We start from the raw sequence: 23,743 nt of genomic DNA, 5'->3' as shown, positions 1-23,743 counted from the left end.
AAGATTCAGTCTCATCATCAATCAGAGAAGTATAAAACAATGAGATACCTTTTCATACCCATAAGATTAGCTAAACTTTAAAACTTAAGTTTTAACAAGAATGCGGAGAAACAAATTATAGTATTGCTATTAGGAACATAAATTTGTATAAGTTTTAGAGAGCAATTTGAAAATACCCAGTAAGATTGACTATGTACATTCTTTGTTACCAGATACTTGTACTTTTAGGTTACATCCCTTAGGAAAAACTCACACAAGGCCACAAGAGTCACAAATAAAGGATTTCCATTACAGCACCATTTGAAATAGTGAAACTTTGCTATAACGTATTGTCTTATCAGTAGAGACATGAACAAACTGTGGTTTTGTTTCATAGAATACTATTTCTATATGCTGTTAAATAGTTAAGTCCAAGATCAGAAGCAAACATGGCAAAAGGTTAGCATCTTGTAAATGTGGCTATTGATGCATGCGTGTGCACATTCTCTACTGTGTTTGAAATACTTTGTAGTTTTAATTTTTAAAAATTAAATGAGATATTAAAATATTAAGAGGGTTTCCATTTGGCTCAGTCTTATCTTTCAGGATTCTGCCTCAAAGGTGGATAGAGTTTGAACAAACCAGGATCATTATAGTTGAGGGTCATGACCAGACACTGGAAAACATTTTTTCAAAACAATCAGTAAATGCAGATTCATTGAAGATAAGCTACATGCTTTCCCGAGTAAATGCTGTGACCCAGAGTAGAGGAACAGACTGCATATTGCAGGATCGTGTGTAGTAAACTTATTAGAGCTGACTTTTTAACCAGTTTTTTGATTTTTTTAAAAGTAAAAGTTAACTGGAAGAGAGCATGAAGGTTGTATATTCTAAACTGGTGCTTATAAACTGTTTTTTAGCCCATACCCCATTCTGATAAATGTAATTATATTCTTGGTTAATATCATTTGAAATTCAAAATAAGTTAAATGTTCTAAAAAATGAATGAATGAAAGCCTTTTTGATTATGGGGAGGAGACTTTTTCTTGTTTCCACATTTTTTTAATATACTTTAAGTTCTGGGTTACATGTACAGAATGTACAGTTTTGTTACATATGCAGTTTTGTTACATAGGTATGCATGTGCCCTGGTGCTTTGCTGTACCTATCAACCCGTCACCTACATTAGGTATTTCTCTTAATGTTATCCCTCCCCTAACACCCCACCCGCCAACAGGCCCCAGTGTGTGATGTTCCCCTCCCTGTGTCCATGTGTTCTTATTGTTCAACTCCCACTTATGAGTGAGAACATGCGGTGTTTGGTTTTCTGATCTTGTGATAGTTTGCTGAGAATGATGGTTTCCAGCTTCATCCATGTCCCTGCAAAGGACATGAACTCCTCCTTTTTTATGGCTGCATAGTATTCCATGGTGTATATGTGCCACATTTTCTTAATCCAGTCTATTATTGATGAACATTTGGGTTAGTTCCAAATCTTTGCTATTGTGAATAGTGCCACAAGAAACATGCATGTGCATGTGTCTTTATTGTAGAATGATTTATAATCCTTTGGGTATATGCCCAGTAATGGGATTGCTGGATCAAATGGTCTTTCTAGTTCTAGATTCTTAGGATCGCAGTACTGTCTTCTGCAATGGTTGAACTCATTTACACTCCCACACTGTAAAAGTATTCCTATTTTTCCACAACCCCTCCAGCATCTGTTGTTTCCTGACTTTTTAATGATCACCATTCTAACTGCTGTGAGATGGTATCTTATTGTAGTTTTCATTTGCATTTCTCTAACGACCAGTAATGATGAGCATTTTTTCATATGTCTTGTGGCTGCATAAATGTCTTCTTTTGAGAAGTGTCTGTTCATACCCTTTGTCCATTTTTTGATGGGGTTGTTTTTTTCTTGTAAATTTGTTTAAGTTCTTTGTAGATTCTGGGTATTAGCCCTTTGTCAGATGGATAGATTGCAAAAATCTTCTCCCATTCTATAGGTGGCCTGTTCACCCTGATGATAGTTGCTTTTGCTGTGCAGAAGCTCTTTAGTTTAATTAGATCTCATTTGTCAATTTTGGCTTTTGTTGCCATTGGTTTTGGTGTTTTAGACATGAAGTCTTTGCCCACGCCTATGTCCTGAATGCTATTGCCCAGGGTTTCTTCTAGGATTTTTATGGTCCTAGGTCTTACGTTTAATTCTTTGATCCATCTTGAGTTTATTTTTGTAAAAGGTGTAAGGAAGGGGTCCAGTTGCACTTTTCTGCATATGGCTAGGCAGTTTTCCCAGCACCATTTATTAAATAGGGAATCTTTTCCCCATTGCTTGTGTGTGTCAGGTTTGTCAAAGATCAGATGATTGTAGCTGTGTGGTGTTATTTCTGAGGCCTCTGTTCTGTTCCTTTGGTCTGTATATTTGTTTTGGTACAAGTAACATGCGGTTTTGGTTACTGTAGCCTTGTAATATAGTTTGAAGTCAGGTAGCATGATGCCTCCAGCTTTGTTCTTCTTGCCCAGGATTGTCTTGGCTATGTGGGCTCTTTTTTGGTTCCATATACAGTTTCAAGTAGTTTTTTCCAATTCTGTGAAGAAAGTCAGTAGTAGCTTGATGGATATAACATTGAATCTATAAAATACTTTGGGCAGTATAGCCATTTTCACGATATTGATTCTTCCTATCCATGAGCATGGAATGTTTTTCCGTTTGTTCGTGTCCTCTCTTACTTCCTTGAGCAGTGGTTTGTAGTTCTCCTTGAAGAAATCCTTCACATGCCTTGTAAGTTTTATTCCTAGGTATTTTATTCTTTTAGTAGCGATTATGAATGGGAGTTCACTCATGATTTGGCTCTCTGTTATTGTTGTATACAAATGCTTGTGATTTTTGCACACTGCTTTTGTATCCTGAGACTTTGCTGAAGTTGCTTATCAGCTTAAGGAGATTTTGGACTGAGATGATGGGGTTTTCTAAATATGTAGTCATGTCATCTGCAAACAGGGACAATTTGACTTCCTCTCTTCCTATTTATATACCATTTAGTGCTTTTCCTTGCCTGATTGCCCTGGCCAGAACTTCCAATACTGTTGAATAGGAGTGGTGAGAGAGGGCATCCTTGTGCCAGTTTTGAAAGGGAATGCTTCCAGTTTTTGCTCATTCAGTATGATATTGGCTTTGGGTTTGTCATAAATAGCTCTTATTATTTTGAGATATGTTTCATCAATACCTAGTTTATTGAGAGTTTTTAGCATGAAGGGGTGAATTTTATCGAAGACCTTTTCTGCATCTATTGAGATAATCATGTTGTTTTGGTCATTGGTTCTGTTTATGTGGATTGGGTTTATGTGGATGGATTATATTTATTGATTTATGTGGATGGATTATGTTTATTGTTTAGGCGGATTGATGTGGATGGATTATGTATATTGATTTGTGTATAGTGAACAAGCCTTGCATCCCAGGGATGAAGCCAACTTGATCATGGTGGATAAGTTTTTTGATGCGCTGCTGGATTCAGTTTGCCTGTATTTTATTAAGGATGGTCATCAGGGATATTGGCCTGAAATTTTCTTTTTTTTTTGTGTCTCTGCCAGGTTTTGGTATCAGGATGATGCTGGCCTCATAAAATGAGTTAGGGAGGATTCCCTCTTTTTCTGTTGTTTGGAATAGTTTCAGAAGGAATGGTACCAGCTCCTCTTTGTACCTCTGGTAGAATTCAGCTGTGAATCCATCTGGCCCTGGACTTGTTTTGATTGGTAGGCTATTACTGCCTCAATTTCAGAGCTTGTTATTGGTCTATTCAGGGATTCAACTTCTTTATGGCTTAGACTTGGGAGGGTGTATATGTCCAGGAGTTTATCCATTTCTTCTAGATTTTCTAATTTATTTGCGTACAGGTGTTTATAGTATTCTCTGATGGTAGTATTTCTGTGGGGTCAGTGGTGATATCCCCTGTATCATTTTTTAGTGTGTGTATTTGATTCTTCTGTCTTTTCTTCTTTATTAGTCTGGCTAGTGGTGTATTTTGTTGATTTTTTTTTCAAAAACCAGCTCCTGGATTCATTTTTTTTTTTTGAAGGGTTTTTCATGTCTCCATCTCCTTCAGTTCTGCTCTGATCTTAGTTATTTCCTGTCTTCTGCTAGTTTTTGAATTTGTTTGCCCTTGCTTCTCTAGTTCTTTTAATTTTAATGTTAGGGTGTCAATTTTAGATCTTTCCTGTTTTCTCTTGTGGGCATTTAGTGCTATAAATTTCCCGCTTTAAATGTGTCCCAGAGATTCTGGTATGTTGTGTCTCGTTCTCATTGGTTTCAAAGAACATCTTTATTTCTGCCTTCCTTTTGTTATTTACCCAGTAGTCCATTCAGGAGCAGGTTGTTCAGTTTCCATGTATTTGTGTGGATTGGGGTGAGTTTCTTAACCCTGAGTTGTACTTTGATTGCACTGTGGTCTGGGAGACTGTATGTTATGATTTCCCTTCATTTGCATTTGCTGAGGAGTGTTTTACTTCCAATTATGTGATCATTTTAGAATAAGCACGATGAAGTGCTGAGAAGAATGTATATTCTGTTGATTTGGGGTGGAGAGTTCTGTAGAGGTCTATTACATCTGCTTGGTCCAGAGCTGAGTTCAAGTCCTGAATATCCTTGTTAATTTTCTGTGTCATTGATCTGTCTGATATTGACAGTGGGGTGTTAAAGTCTCCTATTATTATTGTGTGGGAGTCTAAGTCTCTTTATAGGTCTCTGAGAACTTGCTCTATGAATCTGGGTGCTCCTGTATTGGATGCATATATATTTAGGATAGTTAGCTTTTCTTGCTGCATTGTTCCCTTTACCATTATGTAATACCCTTCTTTGTCTCTTTTGATCTTTGTTGGTTAAAGTCTGTTTTATCAGAGACCAGCATTGCAACCCCTGCTTTTTTTTGCTTTCCATTTGCTTGGTAGATCTTCGTTCATCCCTTTATTTGAGCCTATGTGTGTCATTGCACATGAGATGGGTCTCCTGAACACAGCACACTGATGCATCTTGACTCTATCTAATTTGCCAGTCTGTGTCTTTTAATTAGGGCATTTAGCTTATTTACATTTAAGGTTAATATTGTTATGTGTGAATTTGACCCTGTCATTATGATGCTATTTGGTTGTTTTACCTGTTAGTTAATGCAGTTTCTTCATAGTGTCAATGTTCTTTACAATTTGGTATGTTTTTGCAGTGGCTGGTACTGGTTATTCCTTTCCATGTTTAGTGCTTTTTTCAGGACCTATTGTAAGACAGGTCTGGCAGTGACAAAATCCCTCAGCGTTTGCTTATCTGTAAAGGATTTTATTTCACCTTCACTTATGAAGCTTAGTTTGGCTGGATATGAAATTCTGGGTTGAAAATTCTTTTCTTTAAGAATGTTGAATATTGGCTCCCACTCTCTTCTGACTTGTAGGGTTTCTGCCGAGAGATCTGCTGTTAGTCTGATGGGCTTCCCTTTGTGGGTAACCTGACCTTTCTGTCTGGCTGCCCTTAACATTTTTTATTTCATTTCAGCCTTGGTGAATCTGACGATTATGTGTCTTGGGGTTGCTCTTCTTGAGGAGTATCTTTGTGGTGTTCTCTGTATTTCCTAAATTTGAATGTTGGCCTGTCTTGCTCGGTTGAGGACGTTCTGGAAAATATCCTCAGGAGTGTTTTCCAACTTGGTTCCATTCTCCCCGTCACTTTCAGGTATGCCAGTCAAACATAGATTTGGTCTTTTCACATAGTCCCATATTTCTTGGAGGCTTGACTCATACCTTTTTTTTTTTCCTCTAATCTTGTCTTCTCAGTTTATTTCATTAAGTTGATCCTCAACTGATATCCTTTCTTCTGCTTCATCGATTCGGCTATTAATACTTGTGTATGCTACACAAAGTTCTCATGCTGTGTTTTTCACTCCATCAGGTCATCTGTGTTCTTCTCTACGTTGGTTATTCTAGTTAGCAATTCGACTAACCTTTTTTCAAGGTTCTTAGCTTCCTTGCATTGGGTTAGAACGTGCTGCTTTAGCTCAGAGTTGTTTGTTATTACCCACCTTCTGAAGCCTACTTCTGTCAGTTCTTCAAACTCATTCTGCATCCAGTTTTGTTCCCTTACTGGCGAGGAGTTGTGATCCTTTAGAGGAGGAAAGGCGTTCTGGTTTTTGGAATTGTCAGCCGTTTTGCACTGGTTTTCCCCAATCTTTGTGGATTTATCTACCTTTGGTCTTTGATGTTTGTGACCTTCCAGTGGGGTGAGTGGATGTGCTAATCCTTTCTGTTTGTTTCTTTTCCTTCTAACAGTCAGTCCCCTCTGCTGCCAATCTGTTGGAGTTTGCTCGAGGTCCACTCCCAACCCTGTTTGTCTGGGTATCACCAGCGGAGGCTGCAGAGCAGCAAAGGTTGCTGCCTCTTCTTTCCTCTGGAAGCTTCAACCCAGTGAAGCACTTGCCAGATGCCAGCCAGAACTCTCCTGTATGAGGTGTCTGTCGGCCCCAACTGGGAGGTGTCTCCCAGTCAGTATACACGGGGGTCAGGGACCCACTTGAGGAGGCAGACTGACTCTTAGCAGAGCTCGAACGCTGTGCTGGGAGTTCCACTGCTCTCTTCAGAGCTGTCAGGCAGGGACGTTTAAGTCTGCTATAAGCCACTGACTGTGGCTGCTGCCTGTTTTACAGTGATGCCCTGTCCAGAGAGGGGCAGTCTGGCAGTCTGGTCACAGCAGCCTTGCTGAGCTGCAGTGGGCTCTGCCCAGTTTGAACTTCCCAGCAGCTTTGTTTAGCCTGTGGCTGTAAAACTGTCTCCTCAAGCCTCACCAATGGCCGACCCCTCTCCCTGCACCAAGCTTGACCGTCCAGGTGCATCTCAGATTGCTGCTGTGCTGGCAGTGAGAATTTCAAGCCAGTGAATCTTAGTTTCCTGGGCTCCGTGGGGGTGGGACCCGCTGAGCCAGACTACTTGACTCCCTGACTTCAGCCCCTCTTTTCAGGGGAGTGAACAGTTTTGTCTCAGTGGCATTCCAGGCGCCACTGGGGTATGGCAAAAAAGAAAAAAAAAAGCTCCTGCAGCTAGTTTGGTGTCTGCCCAATTGGTCACCCAGTTTTGTGCTTGAAACCCAGGGCCCTGGTAGGGTAGTCACCAGAGGGAATCTCCTGGTTTGTGGGTCGTGAAGACCATGGGACAAGCGCAGTATCTGTGCCAGAGTTCCTCAGGCGTAGTCCCTCACAGCTTCCCTTGGGTAATGGGGAAAATTCCCCGACACCTTGCACTTCCCAGGTGAGGTGATGCCCCACCCTGCTTCGGCTCACCCTGGGTGGGCTGCACACACTCTCCAACCAGTCCCAGTGAGATGAACCGGGTACCTCAGTTGGAAATGCAGAAATCACCCGCCTTCTGCAACAATCTCACTGGGAGTTGCAGGCCAGTGCTGTTCCTATGTGTTTTCACATTTTTATCTGTATATGTAGAAAGTATTCTGCCGGGCGCGGTGGCTCACGCCTGTAATCCCAGCACTTTGGGTGGCCAAGGCGAGTGGATCACGAGGTCAGGAGATCGAGACCATCCTGGCTATCGCGGTGAAACCCCGTCTCTACTAAAAATTACAAAAATTTAGCCGGGCATGGTGGCAGGTGCCTGTAGCCCCAGCTACTTGGGAGGCTGAGGCAGGAGAATGGCGTGAACCCGGGAGGCGGAGATTGCAGTGAGCCCAGATCGGGTCACTGCGCTCCAGCCTGGGGGACAAAGCGAGACTCCATCTCAAAAGGGGGGAAAAAAAAAAAGATTCCTCAGTTTTCTCAAAAGTGCTAGAGAAAAACAGTTTAATTTTTATATTAATCAGGATGACTTAGTCTATGCTGTTGTAACTAAGACTGAAATATCGGTGGCCTAACTACAAAAATGTATTTTCATTCGCATTATATGCAGCAGAAATCACTCAAGACCGCTGTTCCAAATAGTCCCTCAGAACCAACATTGACAGGAAGGCCGACATAGCCTCACTGGTGCAACACATGGCTTCCAAGATACTACAGAGGGGGAAATGGGATGGGGTGACACATTTTTTTTTTTTTTTTTTTTGAGACGGAGTCTCGCTCTGTCGCCCAGGCTGGAGTGCGGTTGCGCAATCTCATCTCCCTGCAAGCTCCACCTTCCGTTCACACCCTTCTCCTTCCTCAGCCTCCCGAGTAGCTGGGACTACAGGCGCCCGCCACCACGCCTGGCTAATTTTTTTTGTATTTTTAGTAGAGATGGGGTTTCACCCTATTAGCCAGGATAATCTCAATCTCCTGACTTCATGATCCACCCACCTTAGCCTCCCAAAGTTCTGGGATTACAGGCTTGAGCCACTGCCCCTGGCCAACACATTGATTCTTAACTATGTCAGCTGAGTAGTGAATTACATCACTGTGATCAGATTCATAATAATCACATGACTACAAGCCAACTGCAAAGTGGGCTGAGAAATGTGGGTGAACTGATGGAATACTGTCTCTGTCCCATGTTTTCTTCACCACTACACTTGCACCTCATAGAAAGAATTAGCTTAATGTTACTAGTTCCTAATGTCATTATTTTTTATCAGCCAAAGTTTTAGAAGGGAAGGGGGTTGAGTGGCAGGATTCAAACACCAAACTCCACCTTCAACCTCCAAAAGCAAGTTGATCTTATACTATGCCTTCATTTTCCCCTTGATCACATAATATAAAAATGAATGTTGAATCTGATTGTTTGCTACAAGCTTTTCTGTGCAGAATTTGAAAGGTCAAAGTACCATCTCAATTATCATTAAGTTTGTAGCATTGTTGTGCTTTCATAGCTAAAGGTTCAGAAAAACCATCGTCTTAAATCTATGCTTATGAAAATGGGATGATGACATGCAAGGTTGGCTCACTTGCTGGGAATGACCAAGAATATTTTACCAAAATTCTCCAGAATTGTTTCCTGGAATGTGTTTGACATATAAATCAACCTTGAGTTCAAAGATTCCTTTTTAATACCTTTTTGCAAAGATTGAAGTGCATGAGAAAGAGGTCTTTTAAGTTTTCAGGCAAGATCTTCAACCGCAATAGTATGAAATTATCAGCTACCTCATTCAAATAACTAGAATAATATTTGAGGTTCCCCCTAAATTTGAAACTGTTTTCACTAGCTTTTCTTTGAGAAATTCTTCATTCATCTCAAGAAAGTGAAGACTTTTAAGTCTATGAATGTTGTTTGTCATTTAAGTTTCACTTGGAATCATCAGATATGTTTTCCAAATGTGCGAAGCTCTGTTAAAAATTAGAGTTTTTATTGTAGTAAAATATACACAACAAAATTTACCATTAGTAATATTTATTACATTAACTGTGTTGTACAACTACCACATCAATCTAGTTTCAAAACCTTTTCCTCACCCCAAAAGGAAACTCAGTACCCTTTAAGCACTCATCTGCCTCTGGGAAACACTAAGCTGCCTTCTGTCCCTAGGGATTTGCCTATTTTGGATATTTAATATAAATAGAATCACATGATATGTGTGTGGCTTCTTTCACTTAGCACAGTGTTTTAAAGGTTCATCCATGTTGTAGCACGTATCAGTACTCCATTCCTTTTATGGCTGAATAAAAAATTATAATTTTTAAAGTTTATGAAGTTGGTCTTTTCTCTGGTGCTCCACAAATAGAATACCATTATGATTTATTTTGTAAATCCAGCCAAAGGAATTTCTTTTTGACCACCAATGAATTTCGACATAGAACAGAAAACTTTTAATTCTTATCATTTAAATCTTCACAAAGCATATCAAATAATCTGATGTTTAACATACTTGCCACATGATACACTTGCCTTGATAATCAAGCAAGGTTGGGGTCTTCTCCCAAACCAGTGAGCATTGTTTTAGAAGCCACTAATTAGCAGTAGATGACACAATATATCCAAAACCAGAAATCTTGATGGTGACCCCAGCCTTGCTGGACTGAAATGCCATCACTATACACTTGGGTCATTTTTTGGGGGGTTTGCTTTATAGAATTTTGTTATTATCAGTTTTCATGCTACTCTCCAAATTTTTTCTTCTATGTGTTGTACCTCATGTGGTAATCAAAACAGTAATTGAACAGTTACAAGTTTTCATTGTTTGAAAAAAATTAGGACACTGACTTTAATCTTTTTCAAAACCTTTTTTGCTGTCTTCTAAATCATCTCTTTGGTGCTTAATACTAGTTTAGAACATCTTCTGAAATTTCTTCTGTGTTCTGGAATCTCTTCTCTATTCTTTTTTCCAGTATATTTAAAATTTAAAAGCTATATAGAATCCAAGGTTTCTCCAACAACAGGAGATTTTTTCTTAGTGATCAAAAATAGTATTTTTATTGCATTTTCTCAGACATGGCTCATAATATTAGGTATTTCATTATTAAAATCTTCTCTGAATTTAATATGATTGGCATTGTTGCAATTAAGTGGGTGATGTTAATAATATTTGACAGTGGTTCATGCCTAGCACCCCAGCACTTTGGGAGGCAGGAGGATCACTGAGTCCAGGCAGGCATTCCAGACCAGCCTAGGCAACAGTTTTGTAGCAACAAGCTACAAAAAGTAAATTAAAAAATTAGGTGGCTGTGGTGGCATGCACCTGTGGCCCCAACTACTTAGGAGGCTGAGGTAGGATGATCTGTTGAGCCCAGGAGTTTGAGGCTGCAGTGAGCTATGATTAAGCCACTGCACTTCAGTCTGGGCAACATAGTGAGACTCTCTTAAAAAAACAATTTGACAAAAAAATATCAGGGGAACCTGCCCTTGATAATTCAACATGAGTCCTTTTCTATTTTCCCTAAGTGTCAGCCGGTCTGAGAAATAAAGGGAAAGAGTACAAAAGAGAGAAATTTTAAAGCTGGGTGTCCAGGGGAGACATCACATGTCGGCAGTTTCCATGATGGCCCCCAAGCCACAAAACCAGCAAGTTTTTATTAGTGATTTTCAAAAGGGGAGGGAGTGTATGAATAGGGTGTGGGTCATAGAGATCACATGCTTCACAAGGTAATAAAATATTACAAGGCAAATGGAGGCAGGGTGAGATCACAGGACTGGGGAAAATTAAAATTGCTAACGAAGTTTCAGGCACGCATTGTCATTGATAACATCAGGAGACAGGGTTTGAGAGCAGACAACCGGTCTGACCAAAATTTATTAGGTGGGAATTTCCTCGTCCTAATAGGCCTGGGAGTGCTACAGGAGACTGGGGCTTATTTCATCCCTTATCTACAACCGTAAAAGACATACATCCCCAGAGTGGCCATTTTAGAGCCCTCACCTTAGGAACACATTCTCTTTCTCAGGGATGTTCTTTGCTGAGAAAAAGAATTCAGCGATATTTCTCCTATTTGCTTTTGAAAGAAGAGAAATATGGCTGTGTTCCACCGGCTCTCAGGCAACCAGACCTAATGGTTATCTCTCTCATTCCCTGAACGTCACTGTTATCCTGTTCTTTTTTCAAGGTGCCTAGATTTCATATTGTTTAAACAATTTGTGCAGTTAACGCAATCATCACAGGGTCCTGAGGAGACATACATCCTCATCTTACGAAGATGATGAGATTAAGAGATTAAAGATAGGCGTAGGAAATCAGAAGAGTATTGATTGGGAAAGTGATAAGTGTCCATGAAATCTTCACAGTTTATGTTCAGAGATTGCAGTGAAGACATGTGTAAAAAATTATAAAAGTATTAATTTGGAGAACTAATAAATGTCCATGAAATCTTCACAATTTATGTTCTTCTGCCATGGCTTCAGCCAGTCCCTCTGTTCAGAACAGAAAAAAATTTCAGGTTTCAGGAACCATATTTAAGACACATTAAAATGGAGTTACATCAGAGGTAGGAAAACCAGCTGGTTAGACACTTTAGAAATTTAAGTGTCATTAAAAGTTCATTAAGGGCAAGAACTGTGGTGGTGGTGTGTTGTTCATCTGTGCTGTATTGTTCACTCTTTGTATAATTTGTGATATACAGTATAGGTTCATAGTTATTTTATGCCACTTGTGGAACATAGCAGAAAACAAAAGTAATGGATAAGCAAATGAATTATCCTTATTGTTGAAAGAAAGACAGCTGAAGACCTAGACTACTGTAGTAGCAGTGAAAAATCAAAAGAGTGGAAGAAGATGGGGCATAGTGTTAGAGGGCTAAATAAAGGATTAATGTGGAATGCACCAAGAAAAAGAGAGTTAAACAGACTCCAAAACTGAACACTGTGGAAACTAGAGAAAAGAAGGTGATGATAGGTAGCATTTAAGAAGGGAATGTGTGTTTGTTTTCTTTGAGGGGAGAGCTACACAAGGGTATAGCTGATATTATTAGGTATTGGAGCAAGAGCTCATTGGAAAATACCTATAGGCTATGGGATTTTAAAAATGTAAATGGGAGCTGTTTGCATGTGATTGATTAAATCATTACGTAGATGGATTCTAAGATTAAATTTTTGTGGATGTCTTCTGATGAGACTAAGAATAGGCCCGGTTATATCATTTTAGGTTTTTTCAAAAATTGAATCTCTGTTTAAACTGTGCTTTATTAAGAATAAATTATATCAGGAATGCCAGTAATCTGTCCACATTTTTCATTGCAATGGAGTTTTGCTTGAATTAGGCTACCAGATTTTTACTATGAATATTTTTATTATGATAGGATTTGTGGCACATTTGAAGCCATTATGGCAAACTCAATTTAAAAGAAAGTTATAAAGAGGAAGGCAAAAATTATTTTAAAGGTTACATTTAGAGACAAAATGACATAGTTGCAGGACAATAGCAATAGAAAATCTTACAAGTAGATTCTCTAAATAGCAGCTACTGTTGGCAAGCCAACAAATAATCACATCTGTAAGGTCTGGAAAGAGTTACTGGTTTTATTTCAGTGTTTTTAACCTCAGTTCCATCCACAGGTAACAGTAGCACCATCAGTCACATGTTCTAAATATTTGAAAATTGGAAAAGGATTCTAGAAATTATGTCATTCATTTTATAGTTGTATGGAAAATTTGCTGTAGCACTGAAAACCTCATAGCCAGTTAATGGTTAGACAAAGACTAATAAATGTTTCTCTTGATTCCTGGTCCAGTACTTGTCCTACAATTAGGACAAATAAAACCCTCGTTCTTTAAATGTGATTTTTTTTCTGAGCCTTGGTCAATAATTTTATTTATGCCCATGATATAAGAACTAATAGGTAAGTACCATTTTCTTTTATTAAATTTGTATATGTAGTACATTTATCAAATAACCTAATTGTATTATTTTAGTGATGAGAAAAGACAAATGATTCATCTGTCTTAAATTTAAACAGTCATTATTTTTAGGGAGATGTTAGTAAATTTTGTTTGGGGAAAAATGAGTGTTTTTTAAAAATGATCTTTCTTTTTAATCCTTTGTAAACAGCAAGAAGTTGAGAAGTTTACAGACCTAGAGAAACTCTACCTCTACCTTCAGCTGCCTTCTGGTCTCAGCAATGGAGAGAAAAGGTATATCTATTCTTGTCTTTGCTATTATTATGCTGTTTATAGGATGTCCCTAGGATATATGTGAGGTGTGTATGTTTTGGTTGTTATGGTTTTTGCAATATTCCTGAAATCATTAGAAAACATACTGGCAAAACAATACATCATTTTAGTCTTTGATGATATTTGGTTAAGTATTTACTTGCAGTTTTTGCTAATTTATTTGTGCAACTGGGTAAATGCTATGACATGCAATTTGGGTTTGTTTCATAGACAGATGAATATATGTTTATGCAGTGTGAGGGATTGTGAAAATTGAACAGAAAACCAAAGAATAAACAGATCAGTATCATAAGGAATAATGTACAAGAGTTTTTTTAGGTACTATCAGGTAAAAACATCATAGAATCTAAAACAGAAATTAAAGTGAAATTGCCTGTATGAAGCATGAATTCATAAATGTAAGGTGTGTTAAGTGCTTGGGGTATTACTATAGTTTCATCATTAAAAATTATAGAAAATGTGGAGAGAAGTTGTTCATTCAGTCATTGTAATTTTTAAAAGTTTCCTTAACCTTTTAAGTATTTCTCAGAATTCATTTCATTCATATAAATTATGCTTATTCTATTTTTTTAAAACTGTATATAGAAATAAATGAAATGAAAATTATTTGAGTTTTGTCTTTTTTTTCCTCAGACCAAATTTGTAACTGTTTTAATCATGTTATGTCCTAGATACTTGCTCAGTGTTTTTGAAATAAATTATTCTTACAGATAGCTGAGATGGATGTCAGAATCAGTAGAGTAGCTTCCCTTGTCCTATCTTTGGTGTCCATTTCGGTATTTATTTATAAGTAATACTTCCATATAGTAAATCTTACAATGTTTAATGGATGTGTCAGCCTGTGACAGCGAGCCTGGCTTTAGGAAGGATTGTAGGGGGAGATTTGTCTGTTCAGGATCTCTCTGGTGCGAATTCCATTCTGGAGCATAGAATGCTTTAGTAAGATTTTCAAGTAGTTATATATTTATATATATATGTGTGTTTATGTATATTTATATATATGTGGATATATGTATGTGTGTATATATGTGTATATATATTATTTGAGAATGCTGAGCAAATAGAAATAAGCAATTTTTGTATAATTTTGTTTTAAAATTTGATGATTTGGTAAGTGTAGGCAAATGAACAGGCAAGTACATGAGCAGATATCCACTTAAATGTGATATTTGACCAAAACAAATACTTTGTCAGTGCTCCATCACCTGCATAGGGAGGGATGGAGCAAGGCAGTAACTTCAGTCTTATACTAGCTGTAGAAAACAGCTCACAGGCCGGGCGCGGTGGCTCAAGCCTGTAATCCCAGCACTTTGGGGGGCCTAGGCCGGCAGATCACGATGTCAGGAGATCGAGACCATCCTGGCTAACACGGTGAAACCCCGTCTCTACTAAAAAATACAAAAAACTAGCCGGGCGAGGTGGCGGGCGCCTGTAGTCCCAGCTACTCCGGAGGCTGAGACAGGAGAATGGCGTAAACCCGGGAGGCGGAGCTTGCAGTCAGTGGAGATCGCACCACTGCACTCCAGCCTGGGCTACAGAGCGAGACTCCCTCTCAGAAAAAAAAAAAAAAGAAAAAGAAAACAGCTCACAACCATAACTGGACAATTATCTACTAGAGTTCCTAAGTTTGGTTTGGTCATTTATAGTGTATTTGCAAACAGTTCTTTAGTGGAAAATTTAGGCCTTGCTCAAAAATTATTAACGAATTGCTGTCTGGTCACCTAAAACATGTTTTTATTCTATTAGTGATCAGAATGCCATGTCATCTAGTCGGGCACAACAAATGCATGCCTTTTCCTGGATTCGGAATACCCTAGAGGAACATCCGGAGACTTCACTGCCCAAACAGGAAGTCTATGATGAGTACAAGTAAGTACTATGTGTAATATGGCATGCTGATATATTAAAGAGGTAAAATACTATACTTGGCCATAGTGACTTGTTTTATTATTGGTGAATATCAAGCTGGTATATGGGAATTACACTTAGAAATCTCTTAAGATTCATTTCAGCTCTAAGTTTCTGTAGTAGCATCTGTAATAAAGGACAGGATTAATGAACAAAAGGATTTCTGTAGAATTCTTCAGGATAACAGGAGGGAGGTCAGAGAGTACAAGGACAGTGGTATAGGATTGGTGAATAAAAGGATTCCTATAGAATTTTTAAGTATGATAGGAAGTGTATATCTGGGGTTAGAGAGTGGAAAGCAATAAATAAATCAATACATAAGGAAAAACTAAAACATGATTTTTCACTTGGACTTTTTAAAGGCCCTTTTCATGAATCTAAAAGTCTTCTAATTCTTCTCCATACCAAAGAATATTGTATATTATTTATCAAGGACAAGAGAGTTCAGTGACTTGCACATATTAGACACTCAAATTAGGTTGCATTTACAATTTATTTAAATCCAGGATACAAAAATATAGAGGCTGATGAGCCCTTCGGGTTAGAAAAAGGTTAATAGGTGCTAAATATAGTCTCATTTAGCATTTTTATAATTGATTTGGAAGGAGGAATTTATTCCAGCAGAGTAAATAAAACCAAATTTGGGGGCATATTGAAATGTCAAACCAACAAGCATTAATGTGTTGTACTTACAAATTTGGGGGAAAAAGTGTCAAATAAGTGCTATTGCTAACCAGTATAAGGTAACGCAAAGGAAATTGTACTTACTGAGATTATTGGTATCTATTCACAATTTTTACTACCTCACCAAAAGAAACATAATGGAGCTAGAAGAAAGTCTAGATAAAAATATCTGAAATGATCAAGAGAACAAAGTTAAACTGAAGAACTCTAGATTTATTTTCTCTTTATAAAGGTTAAAACTCAGAGTGCATGTGATCCAACTTGTTGATTCATTCAGTCTACAGCAATCCATTGAATACCTATATGCCAGACCCTGTGATAAGTTCTCAGGATACAATTGTAAACAGACACAGCCCTTGCCCTTATTAAGCATACACACACACACACACACACACACACACACACATACACTTAGAGTAATCATGGATTCTTCATTAAATTCAAGTTAGTTAAAATAGAACCCTCTGAAACTTCAAAGAAGCAAATTTGAATTCAGTAAAAGGTTATAGAAATCAGGTAAACTTGTATGATATGTTGAAACTCTGGATTGAAGATCAAGAGAATAGATTCTGTCATTAAACTTGTGTGATGTAGGCAAGTATTTTAACCAGTCTTTGTCAGTTGGTTCATCTATAAAATGAGGCACTTGAAGATGTATGAGGTTTCTTTTTTGTTTGTTTGTTTGTTTGTTTTTTGAGACAGGGTTTAACTCTTATCACCCAGGCTGGAGTGCAATGGAACGATCACAGCTCACTGCAGGTTGAACTCCCACCCCTACCCCCCCAGGCTCAAGCAATCCTCCTGCCTCAGCCCTCTGAGTAGCTACTACTATAGGCACGCATCACCATTCCCGGCTAATTTTTGTTTTTGTTTTTTGTAGAGACGGAGTTTTACCATTGCCCAGGCTGAGGTTTCTTTTAGCTCTAAAATTCTAAAAGTTTTCTGAAGTAGGGAATGTTAAAGGACTAATTATCCAAAGATGTCTTGCTGGTTTTCCAAAGGGCACATTGGGCAAATAAATGTGTGACGTTTCCATAACATACTAATGAGGGAATACAGGGTATTCATGTAGTTTTTGAAGTGATGACTTTCCTCTGCACCACCCTTCATATTACCTTAGAGACAGCACGCTGCATTTGCGGAAGGGTGATCCTGGCCCATGAAAGCAGTCCTTATATTCCTGAAAGTTTTCTGCCTCTGGCAAGACATGGTTATGTTTTCCTATAATATTTGAATTTTTCCTTGAAATCTTTTTCATAGATTCCGATCAATTCTTATGATTTTTTTTTTCTAAAAAAAGTTAAAGGATTTTTTAAACAAAAGAGACCCAAAACATCGCATTGTTTGGGAGTAGTGAGAACTCCAATTTTGAGCAATTAATTTACAGTTCAGTAGAGAGCAACAGAGATAAAAGAAAGTCATTTAGATAGGCTACAGTTTAAAAAGGCATTAGTAGGTAAGGGAGAGTTTTTATAATAGCATGATTAGGAAAGAAATGCCAGTGTGTTCATGGAATTGGAGAGAATTATGCTAATAATAATTAATAGAGTACTATACACAAAATATCTGAGTCTGGGCATTTTAGTTCAAAAAATTTCACTATTTCACTTATTTACTGTAGTATTCCCCATAGTATTTCCACATAGTAGGCACTAATTTCATAATAAGAGTGATTAGAGTGGAACCTGATCCCTGACAGTGATAATAAAATTTGTTTTGTAACAGACCTTGTAGGTCTTCCACTGTGTTCCTATCCTCTTTTTATAGATGAAAACCTTGAAACCTAGAGAAGTTAAGTGACTCTACCAGTGTAACAAAACTAGTGAGGGGCAGATCTAAGACTAGAACTCAGATTTCATGTGTGAGTTCATAATAGGTTAAGAATTGTTAAAGTTGAGTAATATCAAATTGAATGGGTAGAAAACATTGGACAAGTAGTTAGAAATACTGCTTATATTATTTGGCCAGGACTTCCACTTAGTGTGGATAATAAATAAGCTGCTCAGAGTATGAATTGGTTTACATATGGTTAGTATACATGGGTACAAATAATATGGTTATTGTAAGAGACATAGCATAATAACATGACATGTGCTAGGAAGAAAGAATGTTGGTGTTTCCATAGAATTGTAGCATGTAGAAGCTTCAAGTTGTTCTGTTATTTGATTGTACATTGCCTAAAACCATAATTTGCCATTTACATTTAAATGATTTGAAAGAGATTAAAAAATGTAGAAACACTACAGAAAGGCAAAATGTAGATCAAAGTATTAGAAAATAGTTAAAAGTTTTACAATTTTGTTGTCTAAAGAAAACTAAATAGAATATAACTATATATTTTAAGAACAAGAGTTTTAAATCACAGGAGAGATTTCAGTTAGACAGTCATTAGGCACTCATTATCCTGTTTAGAGTGCTTAAATGAAATTTCCCGAATAAAAACCTAACATAGAATGATCAGTCTTAAACTGATTCTGTTCTCAATATTCAATGAAAGAAATGATGTTATGAATATGAAGTATCCTTTTAAGTTATTCCTGTTGTGTATGGACCCTTTTATAATTCATTTCAGTGTATTTAGATGTATTTGTGTGAAAATCCTTTAATAGTCATTAAAAGTAAAATCCCTTTGAGGAAAAAAATGAAGATGTAATCTCAGACAGTAAAGACTGGCTTCTTTTAACTGTGTTTTCACGCTAAATTAAGATAATACAAATAAAAAGCTTTAAGGAGCTTTCAGTATGGAAAGACAGTTTAATTTACAAATGATTTTGGGCTTTTTTATTTGTTGAAGCTTTTGAATTCTAATATTTATGTCTTCAGGAAAATTATTAGTGCATTGATTTTTACACTATTTTTCTAATTGTAAAATGTATATTCATCATGAAAGTTTGGGCAAATAGTTATAAATGTATAAAGAAGAAATACAGCACCTGTAATCTCACTATCTGAAAATAACCATCTGGTTTTATTTCCTTAATAGTTTTCCTAATGCCTTCTTTAATGTATACATTTTGTTATTTAACCAAATTTGGCCCCACTGTTTATGCAGTTCTTGGGTGAGAGGGTAGTTGCAAATAGTAATGCAGTGAACATCCTTGGCTGTATAATGTAAATTATCAAAATTGGGATTGCTGGCTAAATATTGTTATTTATTATTCACTAAATGCATTTCCTTCTGATATGTTTGTTCTAGCCTTTTACATGTCCATTTCTTAATGATTATAAATCTTTATATATTAAAGACATAAATATTAAAACATAAATGTTTTTTCAAGATTGCTGTTTGTTAATTTTAGTTAATTTTTAAATAAGTAGTCTGATTGGTACACTTTTGTCACAGCTTGTAACATTACTATTATGCTTAGAAAAAACTTCTCCATGCCACCAGCTGCTGAATACTCACGTATATTTGTCCTAGGTACTTTTTTATTTTATTCTTTATATATAAGCCTTGAGTCTATCTGCTATCTAATAGCATTTACTAAATCACAAAAATTATTTTTTCTAAATGGTTAACTAATTATCCCAGCTTTTTTATTGAATAATTTTTCTGTCTTAACACTAATCTATAATGTACCTTACTAAAGTCTTCTGGATTCAGTTTTCTTCCTTTATGTTCTCTGTTCTTATGGTAATACTCTACTACTTAGATATTTTAGCTATTACATGTTTAAATAGCTGACGGGACCAATATTTCCTCCTTATACGTCTTTTTCACAAGTTTTCTTGGTTTTATTTTCTGACCAGCTTAATTTTTTTTTTATAGGAAGTTGCAAATCACTTTTCTGATTTTAAAAAGGAAACTCTAAGGGGATTTTGATTCAAACAAATTAACTGAAAATTTTAGAAAAATTAACTACAGACTAGAAATATGTTTCTTAATTTACATGTTTCTTTCATGCCCTTCAGTAATGTTTTGCCTTTTTTCCCTCAATTAAGTTTACTTTCTCATTTAACATATTCCTTGGTAATTTCTATTATTCATATTGTGGAAAATGTTTTACTATTTGTTTTGGTTTATAGGAACTTCCTAGATTTCTGTTATTTTTACGTTGTACATCTTATATTTACTGAATTTTGTTTAGTCCTTATTTTTCAGTTGTTACTTTTGACTTTTCTAGGTAGTTTATCCTGTGTATCTTCTTCATTGTCTTTACTTTGTTATTACATTTAATAGACTTTCCTTCCACTTTTGCATATAGCAGTGATAGGCATCATTTCCTCTTACAGTAAGTTCACCAATGTTAAGTATGTGTCACTTACAGTTGACCAAGACTTTTCTTTTTTGATTGAATTGAATATTCATTAAATATTTTGGCATCCAAGTGAGATTATTTTGCAGTGCTTCTTATTTGACCTGTTGATGTGATATATTTTATAAAGATATTACTTAATATAGGCCGGGCACAGTGTCTCATGCCTGTAATCCCAACACTTTAGGGGGCCAAGCCAAGAGGATCACTTGAGGCCAGAAGTTTAAGACCAGACTGGGCAACAAAGCAAGACCCTGTCTCTACAAAAAATTAGCTGGGCATGGTGGCGTTGCCCCGGTATTCCTAGCTATATGAGAGTCTGAGTTGGAGGATTGCTTGAGCTCAGGAGGTGGAGGCGGCAGTAAGCCATGATCGCACCAATGCACTCCAGCCTGGGTGACAGAGTGAGATCCTGTCTCAAAAAAAAAAAAAAGATACCTAATGCAAACTTTTATTTCTAGAATGAATGTCCTCCTCATGTCAAGATGTGTTATCTTGTAGTGTACCATTGAGCTCTGTTTTCAAGTATATTATTTAGGAACTTTGCATCTATATTCATAAATGAATTTGGTCTGTAATTTTCTTTCTTCTTATGCTATCTTTGTCAGGTTTTGATATCAGGGTTAGGCCAGCTTTGCAAAATGAATTGGAACTCTTTCCCTAATTTTCTGTGCTCTGGAACAGTTTATATAGCATGGGACTTATTTGTTCTTGAAAGTTTTAAAGAACTCAACTACAAAACCATCTAGGCCTGGAGCCTTTGTTGGAGGTAATTCTTTGACAATTTTTTGTGTTTTACACTGGTTAGGTTTTTACTTTATTCATTGATTTTGGTCATTTGTTTCTCTCATAAATTTAATATATTTTGTATTTTATATGCTTTTTGATATTTCTAGTTTTGTACATTGAATTTTCCTCTTTTTTCAAATTTCACTTAGCCTAATTTATTTTTTTGATTTTTCTTTTTTAGACAAGTAAAATCTGATATGTTATATTTTCTTGTCTTTTTTTTTTATTTATTTATTAGGTGCTTTTATTTTTGTTCCTTCTAGTTTTCTTGGGTTTTTTTCTTACTCTTTAAATGGAATGCTTAACTTTGTTTTCATTCTTTCACATTTAAGATAGGAACATTTATATCTATGAATTTGCCTCTCATTATAGTTTTGGCTATATTCCATTTGATATGCATATGAGCTGTTACAATTGCCATTATTTTCCAACAGTGTGGAATTATTGGTTTGCTTTTTTCTTTGACCTAAATTAGAAGTTTGTTTTCTTTTTAAATTTTTCATGTGTTTGAGGGTTTATTTCATTTTGTTTTGTTTTATACTTTCTTATTTTTAGTTTTATTAAATTGTGGTCAGAGAATGGGGCTTAGTTTCTGATATTTTTATTGAGATTTACTTTCAATCTAACAAATTATCCATTTTTAAAATATTTTGAATTCTCTTTCTATAGCTCTTTATATTCCATTGATTCCACTAAATCAACTTTTTAATATTTTTCAAATTCTGCAAAAAATTCTTTTTGTCTGTTTACTCAGTTGAAGATGAGCAATGTGTTAATCTCTCACAAAAATGATGTGAGAAATTCTTCATCACAGTTCCTTGCTGCATTTTTTATGAGTTTTGCTTTACAAATGTTAGGACTGTTTAACACAAAAGTTTCATGATTCTATATCCTTAGTAGAGTTTCGAGAAAATTAATTTTAGCCAAATACAAGTACGTTTAAGAAAATTAACTGTATTACAGGATAGAGAGTCTTCAGCTACCATTTACAAATGGCTTAGGAAAATCTTTACAAATTGTATCCTGAGAGAAGCAGCCACATGTTGTACCATGGCCAAAAAGATAAACCATAGGAAACACCATCAAAAAAATATCAAAACCAGAAATGTTCCACCCTTCTACAAAACCATGATAATGCCAGATACCTCAGCCTGAACTATGCCAAGTAGACATTGCAAGATCTTTATGAATTCCTAGTTTTAGAAATACCATTACTTTTTTTAGATCTCTTCACTTTGTATTCATTGCCATCATCACCTACCCTGGGGGACCGCTTTGTTTTCAGGGCAGTGTCCTCTCCAACTTCCTGTTATAAAAATTTTCAGACATAATAGAAATGTTGAAAGTATATTGTAAGATATCCATATTCCTAAGTGTTTCACATAGGTTCAGTAGTTTTTTTCCTATACCATTTGTAAGTAAGTTGTGGATATGATATTTCTCCTGAGAATAAGGACAATCACTTTTATAATACTTTGATTACATATAAGAAACTTAACATGAGTTCTATATAATTCATCTATTACCTGATTTGGAGTCTTTTTTTTTTTTTTTTTGAAGTGAGTCTCGCTCTTGTCACCCAGGCTAGAATACTGTGGTGTGATCTCAGCTCACTACAACCTCTGCCTCCTGGGTTCAAGCGATTCTTCTGCCTCAGCCTCCCCAGTAGCTGGGACTACAGGCATGGGCCACCACGCCTGGCTAATTTTTATATTTATTGTAGAGATGCGTTTCACCATGTTGACCAGGCTGGTCTTGAACTCCTGACCTCAAGTGATACACCCACTTCGGCCTCCCAAAGTGTTAGGATTACAGGCGTGAGCCACTGCGCCTGGTCCTGTTTTTAACATAGGAAAAAATAAGTTACTCTTCTGATCCATGAACATGGGCTATCTTTTTGTTTACTTAGAGCTTTAATTTCTTTCAAGGATGTGTACATCTTAAACTTCTTTTGCTATATTTATTTCTAAATATTTTTGATTGAAGTGGAATTATTTTTAATATCACTTTTTGATTAGTTGTTGCCAACATATAGAAATAAGAACAATTTCATATATTTTGCTCACCTTTATTAGCTCTAATTATAGGTTTTAGTGTATTTCTTAGGATTTTTTTTATATATTTCATCTGAAAATCGAGATAATTTTATCTCTTCCTTTCTAATCTGGATGTCTTCTCATTTATTTTCTTGTCTGATTGCTGTGGCTAGAACCTTTAGTATAATGTTGAATAAAAATGGTAAGAGTCGACACCCCTTCCTTGTCTTTTGCCTGAAGAGGAAAGCTTTCAGTCTTTTGCCATTAAGTATGATATTATCTATGGGTTTTTATAGATAGCCTTTGTTAGGTTAAGGAATTTCCATTTTGTTACTAGTTTGTTGGATATCTGTCAAACATTTTTTCTGCATCTATTGAGATGATTATATCAGAGGTTTTTTAAATGAACCAAATATAGTCTATTATTATTTCTGTATGTTGTACCTATCATGCATTTCTGGGGTAAATCACACTTAGTCGTGACATCTAATCCATTATGTATGCAGCTGGTTTCAATTTGTCAGTCTTTTTTTTTTTTTTTTTTTT

At 36.4% G+C, this 23,743-nt stretch overlaps 1 protein-coding gene across 1 annotated transcript in view; it reads left to right on the top strand.

The window, feature by feature from the left end:
• RFX7 (regulatory factor X, 7) overlaps positions 1–23,743 on the top strand; it is a 160,780-nt gene that overhangs the window by 88,913 nt on the left and 48,124 nt on the right. The window contains exons 3-4 of the mRNA XM_011986588.1: positions 13,403–13,485; positions 15,271–15,393. Of these exons, the coding sequence (XP_011841978.1) occupies positions 13,403–13,485; positions 15,271–15,393 (206 nt within the window). The remainder of the gene's footprint in view (positions 1–13,402; positions 13,486–15,270; positions 15,394–23,743) is intronic.

Source organism: Mandrillus leucophaeus, unplaced genomic scaffold (genome assembly GCF_000951045.1).
Source record: "Mandrillus leucophaeus isolate KB7577 unplaced genomic scaffold, Mleu.le_1.0 Scaffold108, whole genome shotgun sequence".
In the NCBI taxonomy this organism is placed as follows: domain Eukaryota; kingdom Metazoa; phylum Chordata; class Mammalia; order Primates; family Cercopithecidae; genus Mandrillus; species Mandrillus leucophaeus.
This window is presented reverse-complemented; position numbering and strand designations above follow the sequence as displayed.